This window comes from Alosa alosa, chromosome 8 (genome assembly GCF_017589495.1).
Source record: "Alosa alosa isolate M-15738 ecotype Scorff River chromosome 8, AALO_Geno_1.1, whole genome shotgun sequence".
In the NCBI taxonomy this organism is placed as follows: Eukaryota; Metazoa; Chordata; class Actinopteri; order Clupeiformes; family Clupeidae; genus Alosa; species Alosa alosa.
In genome coordinates this window covers 4,558,513-4,567,051 of record NC_063196.1, presented here as the reverse complement: position 1 = coordinate 4,567,051, position 8,539 = coordinate 4,558,513, and the positions used below count along the sequence as shown (strand labels likewise).

General features: G+C 42.7%; 1 protein-coding gene across 1 annotated transcript; it reads right to left on the bottom strand.

Annotated features, from left to right (window-relative positions):
• Nucleotides 1-53: 53 nt before the first annotated feature.
• ahsa1a (AHA1, activator of heat shock protein ATPase homolog 1a) lies at nucleotides 54-7,839 on the bottom strand. The gene is made up of 9 exons (XM_048249629.1): nucleotides 7,357-7,839; nucleotides 6,324-6,514; nucleotides 4,807-4,889; nucleotides 3,090-3,207; nucleotides 2,769-2,866; nucleotides 2,311-2,439; nucleotides 1,960-2,061; nucleotides 1,410-1,461; nucleotides 54-1,038 (listed from the first exon to the last, which is right to left on the bottom strand). Exons 1-9 carry the CDS (start codon nucleotides 7,434-7,436, stop codon nucleotides 866-868), a joined length of 1,026 nt encoding a protein of 341 aa, XP_048105586.1. The 5' UTR covers nucleotides 7,437-7,839; the 3' UTR covers nucleotides 54-865.
• Between the last annotated feature and the right edge of the window lie 700 nt (nucleotides 7,840-8,539).

The window sequence follows — 8,539 nt, the reverse complement described above, 5'->3', positions numbered from 1 at the left end:
ATGATCCTAGTTCAGTCATATAGGTATATCCTGTTTGCAAGTGCATACACATATCCAATTGATTGATGACTTTATTGAAGAACAGTATAGGAGATGATTGCCTTAGATGAGCATGTTTGAATTTTAGGGCCATTAACAATTTCAAGTATGTGAGAACCTCTCTAAGTCAAACATCATACAACATTCATCAAAATAATTTATGTAATACATTTATTTTATCAACACATTACTCACTAGATATTTTCTTTTTACAATTTAACCGGGTCATATTTTCCATATTCTGCAGATGTGACCAATTGCTTCTCAATGTGACAAGTATCAACACAGATGTTGTAAACCGTCTGTTGTTAATTTGGCATTTGTTTTCAAAAGCAGGCTCATATGGTAAAAAGAACAGAACTGTCACACGAGAGAGTCTTGATGTCCAATAAATGTAAACACACAAAAAAAAAACACAAACTTATAATTACATTCAAAATACTCTGGATAATTAAAATACACTGCAAGAGGACACATTTAGACAGATCGATGTCAAAAACACTGTTCTCTTTTAAAAAGCATGAAAGCTCTGACCCTTGAAAGCTTTTTGTATAACCAGACGCAAACCTCTCCATCGTCTCTGGCAAGGAAAGGTTAACTCGTTTCGGGGTAATCCTACACATACGCAAGCTGGTGCTGGAAATACGGCCACCACAACAGACGGCTATGGCTACCATCATCCTCATCATCGTTACAAGTGTGCGTAGTCCCTGTTCTCTGTATGCTGCTCAGAGAATATAACTGAAGAGAGAGTGAGTGTGTGTGTGTGTGTGTGTGTGTTCTTCTGTCTATGAGTGAAAGTGTGTCTGCATGTGCGCCAGATGGATCAGTAGAGTTGGGCCCCGAAACCAAATGTCTGCTTAATGCCCTGAAAGTAGTATCTCAGCCAGCCCTCCTTGGTCCGCTCCTCCTCATTGGTGGGGACGCCTCTGGCGTCCAGGTGCAGCTCCGTCTCGTCCCCTTTGTCCTTCAGGGTCAAGGTCACAGTGGCATAGTGCTCTGAGTGAACAAGAGGACAGCAAGACACATGACTTGGAATGGATGACTCAACTTCAGAAATGTTCACTGAGGCTTGGAATTCTCAAATCATCCCAATTAAATATAACCGAGCACACATAGAGCGGCAGAAAAATGGAGTCTAAAAAAAATGGGTGTCCTACATGCCTTTTATTGGCTGGTAGATACAGAGCTATGGTAGTGTGTTTCAGTAACGAGATAGCAACATTCTTCCAGTGTTTTTGAAACACACAGGGAAAACACACAGACACAACTATGCATCATAAAATACAGGGGGAAAACCTAAACACAATCAACTCACAATCTTATCTGTATCAGAAAATAAGCCTGCTCAGTGCAAATCTGCAACTTACCACAAGGCCATGTCTTGAATCTCCATTTCATGACGATCTTTTCATCCTGCACCTAGGGAGAGATAACAATAATGGCTACTAAAAATGGCTACCAAAATGAAAGTTTGAATTTTACTGGTAGAAACAAATAGGAACATGTATTCTAAATGCATCCTAATCTGGCCTCAATGGTCTGTACATTCTGTACATTTGGCAAAATTGATATAAGGAGGTTATGGTTTCAAGATCACTGATTTCACCTACCGTACACGTTTTAAAAAACAACTCAGATGATGAATACCCCACCGTAAAGAGCATTATAGTACCTTTTCCCTTTGGAACACCTATAGGTTATGAATGTGTTGATCTATTTGGCTAGAATGGTTCACTGAGAATTATCAGCACATGAGGGGTGAAAGTAACAAAAACTGAATCAAAACTAATAATTATCGCTAACATTTTTAAATGATGTGAATTGATTTAAAAATTTCCATTACATTACGTTTTTGTTACATTCACCCCTCATAAACATGTGCCTACTCCTCCTTGACAATCCATCTCCTTTCCTTACCAGATCCAGAAACTCCCCAGACACATTCCCATCCAGGAGCCGGAACTTTCCCCCTCTATGGTTTTCAACAACCGCATCAGCATGTGTAAAGGCTCGGACCATCTGTGTCAGTAAAACAATGGACGTCATCAACCTGGTTGACCACTGGAGCTGGGTACATTACATACATCATGGGAACATAGTGGCTAAGGAGCCAGGCTAACATGCAGTACCCTGAAAAGTTGTAAGTTTAATTTTCGGCTGCCACCATTGTGCCCTTAAGCAAGGCAATCAATCCCGGGGAGACTGGTCCTGTATTAATTGACGTAAGTAAGTCGCTTTGGACAAAGGACAAAACACAGTACTCCTCACCTCAGGATGGAGAAAGACTCTGTAGAGTTCCTCCGGTGCAGTGCGGAAATTATCTTTCAGACTGAATTTGCAGGTCGGAATCTTCACCCCAGTGGCAACTGTTGAGGAAGCCGAAGTAGAGGAGCCAGTCTGAAGAAAGGAAAGGTACAAATGTTACATTTATCTAACAGTGCGCACAGGACAAATAGCCTATCCCGTAGTACATACATATTAAGGACAGTTGTTCACTTCACTATATCAGTACATTGAAAATATAAGCAGGGCAATTCTAAAGACAGTTTTAAAAGTAACATAGCAAGACTTGATTCAACAGAGGGATAAAGACTGTCTGAGCTAAATTTAGCACCTGTAATAAGCCTTGGCCACAACCTCAAAAGGAAACCGTTCCACCCAGTAGAAACTCACTGAATGTTCACCACTAGGCTTGAGCCTGAGCGGCAGTATGAATGACCACTGACCTGGGACTTGTCCATTTTAGCTTTGGGGGCAGTTTGCTGCTGCTGCTTTTGGCTGGGCATGCCATTTGCCGATGGAAGGATCATGCCTTGCGTGAACTCTGTAAATGCAGGAATATTTGTTAAAAGCAGGACAAAATCCTAATGGTAATTAAGCCATGAGACGAAGACCAAGCTTAGAGCAGCACACTCTGGAACCTTGATGAATGTAGTCTTCGGACAAGTATTTAAATGAAAAAAAATGCTTCCTCCTGCTCATGTTGATTGAATCAAGCATTATACAAGCTGCAATATCATTTCAGGTTTTATAGACAGTGCGGTCACCTGATTTCAGGTGGGTGATGTAGCTTCCTAGAGCGATGCGGATCTTTTTTTCTCCCTCCTTCTTCATCAGGTCAGCCAGTGGCGTGAGTGGCTCATCTTTACCGAGCGCAACACTGATCTATGACATCAACATGGACATGTCAGGACAAATAAAAGCCTTTTCATGTGAATCTCTCATCACATTTAGACACAACATAAGGTACACGTTGCACTCGACGTGCGTTCAAATTTGCAAACATGGGTGAACATTTGCAAACAGATTCCTGTTTGCCTTGAGTGTTGGGCAGATGTTTGCAAACACTCGCAAACAATCTGTGGAGGTAGTTCTCTGCGAACATACAGTGAAGTTGGACATGAGCTTGACGAAGGTAACAATGCAATTACCATTACAACTGATTATAACTGGGCAGCCGTGGCCCACTGGTTAGCACTCTGGACTTGTAACCGGAGGGTTGCCGGTTCGAGCACCGACCAGTGGGCCGCGGCTGAAGTGCCCTTGAGCAAGGCACCTAACCCCTCACTGCTCCCCGAGCGCCGCCGTTGTAGCAGGCAGCTCACTGCGCCGGGATTAGTGTGGGCTTCACCTCACTGTGTGTTCACTGTGTGCTGTTTGTGTTTCACTAATTCACCGATTGGGTTAAATGCAGAGACCAAATTTCCCTCACGGGATCAAAAAAGTATATATACTTATACTTTAATAACACCAAATCATTCAAATGTAACTGTTCAGAGAAAACATGTTAGCCATTGTTTGCCCGAATTTGAACGCACCTCTGGTAACCTACAGAGATGTTTATTTGGGTCATATACATGTCTATCAACTTAATTAAAATATTTAGTGAAACATTCTCTTATTAATTAAGCAACTGGATCATTTGACCTGTATTTATACAGATTTAACAGACGAGCGCATGGAAAGACTCATCTGATTGGTACTTGATATCGCTCATCAGGCTTTCACGCAAAATGCCGTTTCCATTTCCACCATAACTTACTGTCACGTCCCACTGTCTAGGGGTTTTGTGGGACATGAACAAAAGATAGGAGATGGCCAAAAAACTACTGCGGAGGATCAATGCAAAAATATTTATTTACAAAAATATAAGAAAAAGTATTATAGAACCAAAACTAAGGCTCCAAAACGAAAGGCCTCGAGCACAGGCCCAGGCAATCCCCAGCCTATTCCCGGACTCTCACTCCGAGAGCACAGGCCCAGGCAATCCCCAGCCTATTCCCGGACTCTCACTCCGAGAGCACAGGCCCAGGCAATCCCCAGCCTATTCCCGACTCTCACTCCGAGAGCACAGGCCCAGGCAATCCCCAGCCTATTCCCGACTCTCACTCCGAGAGCACAGGCCCAGGCAATCCCCAGCCTATTCCCGACTCTCACTCCGAGAGCACAGGCCCAGGCAATCCCCAGCCTATTCCCGACTCTCACTCCGAGAGCAGGCAGGAGCGACGGAGACAAAACTGCTGGAACGCGTGGCTTGCGCGGAGCAGCGGAGCGGCGTAGCGTGGCATGGCAGCGGCAAACCCAACCAAGATCGAGTGAGCGAGCGAACGAGCGAGCCAGCCCCCGGATGACGCAGCCGGCACCTTTTATAGGCCGGCCCAGCAATTAAGCCCCCTGCTGGACTGTCTGAAACACAACAAAACATACACAGGACAGACCACAGCAAACAAACACTGATAAAACATACAGGGACGTAACACTTACATCCAAGTCATCCATGTCATTCTCATCAGACAGATTTGGAACTTCGATGCTCCCCTTGTACTTGATGCCACTCTTGGTTGTGCCTGTGGGAGAAAACAGCATTTTACAGTATATGTTAGGGACTGAAGCGTGAGTACCTATCAGATAATGTGGCTCTATGGCTGACGTCTCTCTGTATTCACATGGCAAGTTGAGGCTCCAAACTGTGTCAAAAACAGAAGTATTATTTCAGCCATGCTGTTGGTGACAGTGTATTGTTTTGAAGGTCACACCAGCATGATTTTTTTTTTAAATTACTTGTTTCTTTCTGATCGTCAGCAAACTGTTGCGATCTGTCTGTGAGATGCAAACAAACCAGACTATCACTGAACCTTACTCCTCCACTCTGTTCCACAGACTCTGGAGCATTGTTACCACTCTAGAGCAAAACAGACAAAATGACAATTATGTAATTAAATACAGCATCACCACCTGACAAAGGTGACACCTTGATTGAATTTGGTGGGATGCAGTTTATTAGGAGCCCTATATCCTCTGAGATTAGAATGGGCAACACATGATGTGGATGAGGATGCACTTCTTGCTACTCTTGACCAGAAGATTTTCAGTCACCTTAAGCTAGACCCACATTACGGAAAGGACATAGGACAAGCAACTATGGGACAAGCTCTATCAGTCTATACCATTGCACAACATACAGTGTTTCCCACAGAATTATATTCTATTTGTGGTGGTTGGTTGGCAGAATTAACTTGAATGCAACAGTTTTTAACACATTAGCGCAACGTGGTTATGATGCTGACCAGATTTAAGCACAATTTAGTAAAACCTGTAAAAATCATTGTGTGGTGGTCAATGTTGATATTGTGGTGGGCCGCCACAATAAAGTCAATGTATGGGAAACTCTGACATACACATCTTTGAAAATACACAGCTAGGCAGAAAGAAAAGTGGAGTACAAGGCAAACTTCAACATCAGACAGGCTTACTATTACGGTCATCTCAGAACATGGTTTAATATTGTGACCTATATTACATAACACACAAATTCTAGCAGATCAAAGGTAAACATTTAAGTGCTCAAACACCAAAAACGTTCAATCTGACCAGACATGCTGCTCTTGCATAAAAGACCAATAAACTTATTGGCATACACAGTAACAATAACAGACTGTTACAAATTGAGAAGAAAAGGGCGTGAATGATGTAGGCCCTTCTTACATCAGACTATTGATCCATTCTTGGTGTGTAACCTATTCTTTACCCCCCATTACAATCAATTATGCATCACATGAACACTTGTTTAGTGCTCAAATATTATATATTTTTTTAACTTCAACAAAGGAGTCCAAATGACATCATCAAGGATTCCAAATGACATCATCAAGATTAATGCCAATGAATCCCCCATGCCATTATATTCTTCTTAAGGAAAATGGCAAATGGAGATTCACTTTATTGTTACAGCTGAAGTAAAAGACTGGACATGCTGTGTGCATCCCTGGTCGGAAACTCACCAGTCCACGTGGCTTTGATGTTCCACTCATAGAAGAAAATGAGCTTGCCCTTGCGGTTGTTGATCGAGGCCTCTCCATCCAGCGTGTCGACTGCAGTGACCTCACAGACGCCCTGCTCCCCTTCCACACGCACCCCCATCAGCAGTTCCTTCAGCTTGTCTGTGGACCAGCCCGTCGCATCCCGCTCAGTCCTGTGATGGCAAAGGATCCCACAGTTAGTCAGCAATGGCAGAGTGATAGAGAGAATGGGTCTGAGGGAACCTGACTTCCCATCTACATAGAACACACAATAGATACAAAACAGCCTCATTTACTGTTAGGGAAAAAATAGCTAATAATTGATTAAAAGTTACTGGTGGTGAGCCAGACGGAGAATGTTCTTGTGGGTTCCGATATGATGCTTACAGCAGACTAATATGACATGGAGATCATGCTTAATGTTAGCACTTCAGATGTGGAACATCTCGATACAGCACTGCCACTGCATCCCAGAGGTCCTTTCAAAACACAAATTCACCACAGAAAGAACACAACTCTCAAGGTCTTTAACGAAAGTAGTTGTTTCAGTGAAGTGTTGGCAGAAAGGAAGCAACAATGTCTCCCCGTAACAATTCCATCTGAGCTCTGAGAAGTGCGAGAAGTGAGTGTGACAGCTGTTCTTTGGTGTATATATACACCCCCATCAGTCTGACCCAAGTGGTCTTAAAATAGACATCTCTTACGTTAGCACCCCCTTACGGAGCCCATCATATTCCAGATGCTTCACTTTTGGTGCCCGGCTACAACTACTACACAATTTTTCAGAAGGTACATTTTTGAATTCTTGAGGATAACTCGTTCTTGTTATCAGGGGAACTGTTCCACTACCACCGTTACTTAAAAATGTTCAACAACATCAACAGTCCACGCGTTCAAATAGTCACAGTTGAATACTGAAGCCATGAGTTCGCGTTAACTCCAGTAAATCTGTTTCCCACAACACCAAGTAATGAGGTACTGCAGCTATGCTATGGCTGCTGCTGTCCCATCTTACCAGTGCCAATTGTTGACGTTGGTAGCATCAGCCCTCTCCTCCACGATCCAGCGTGGGTCGCCTTCTCCCCATTTGGCCATTTTGTCCCAGTAACGTTATAGCTGTTTAGTTCACTGTTAAGTACTTCTACTGGTACTCACACATATGACGGCTGGACAGGTCGCTAAATCCTGCGGTGACTTATCTAGAAAGTTCTCGAAAAATCCCAACTGTACAAATGCTAACGTAATGTTAGCAGGCTAACACCGCACCACAACTAGCAGGCTAACTTGTCGGTCAAGTAATCACGTTTGAACACGTACGTTCTGTTTAATAGTTCAGTGTACAGTGTTTTGGTAATCGTTTGGTAAACTATGAAATGCGTTGATGTCCGGGGCGAAAGTAGAGAAGTAAATACAACAGACCAATAGCAACGTTGCTAACAGCCCACAGAGACAAGAAAGCAAGCAATAAAGTAGATTCTTCTTCTTCTTCCTTGATTTGGAGAGACATTGAAAAAAATCATTGTCGCCACCTGCAGTCTTGGAGAGTAAAAGAGCTCTGTCAACATACTAGTCCTTTTATATTGATGACCTGGAATGATTCCAGGTAGATCTAGTATGGTTTCTGTTTATTCATTTTGTTTAGTTTCCTTTTGTGCATATGTCTTGATGTACTTTTTATGTTTATACACTGTGCAATTAAATGCACATTTTGTCCAGCCAATGGAACACTGATCGCAGTTACATTGAACTGAGAGCCAGTCCTTTGTGCAGCCGAGTTGACAGCGCTAGAATACGAACGCAGCTCCTGCTTCATGCTTCTGCATTATTAATGCTGGTGCAGGAAGTGAGTGACTTCTCTAGCTCTCAAAGGGTCGATCACACTCATCTCACTGACTTGAAGAGAGGCCAGGCCAGGGGTGGAAAATAAAACCAACATTCATCAGATATGTAGAAAAACATTGCTGCAGCATTAAAAATGGGAAAACAAAATGTTAATGCCTGGATGATTTTTAGGCTACATATCTGCAAGTTATTTCATAATTTTATATTACATGGTTTATTTGACTAAATAATAGCCGGCAACTACATTCTATGTAATGTAAACCAGCCCATCATTACATTAAGATTTTACTATAGCCACAACATAATTTGTCTGTATACTGATACCTGAATTACATATTTTTGGACCTTTCCCATCA

Coding starts and splice junctions, on each gene's coding strand:
- ahsa1a (XM_048249629.1), bottom strand. CDS start 7,436: ATGGCCAAATGGGGAGAAGGCGACCCACGCTGGATCGTGGAGGAGAGG. Junction 3,208..4,806: donor ATGACATGGATGACTTGGAT/GTAAGTGTTACG, acceptor TTGATGTCATAG/ATCAGTGTTGCGCTCGGTAA. Junction 2,440..2,768: donor CTAAAATGGACAAGTCCCAG/GTCAGTGGTCAT, acceptor TCCTTTCTTCAG/ACTGGCTCCTCTACTTCGGC.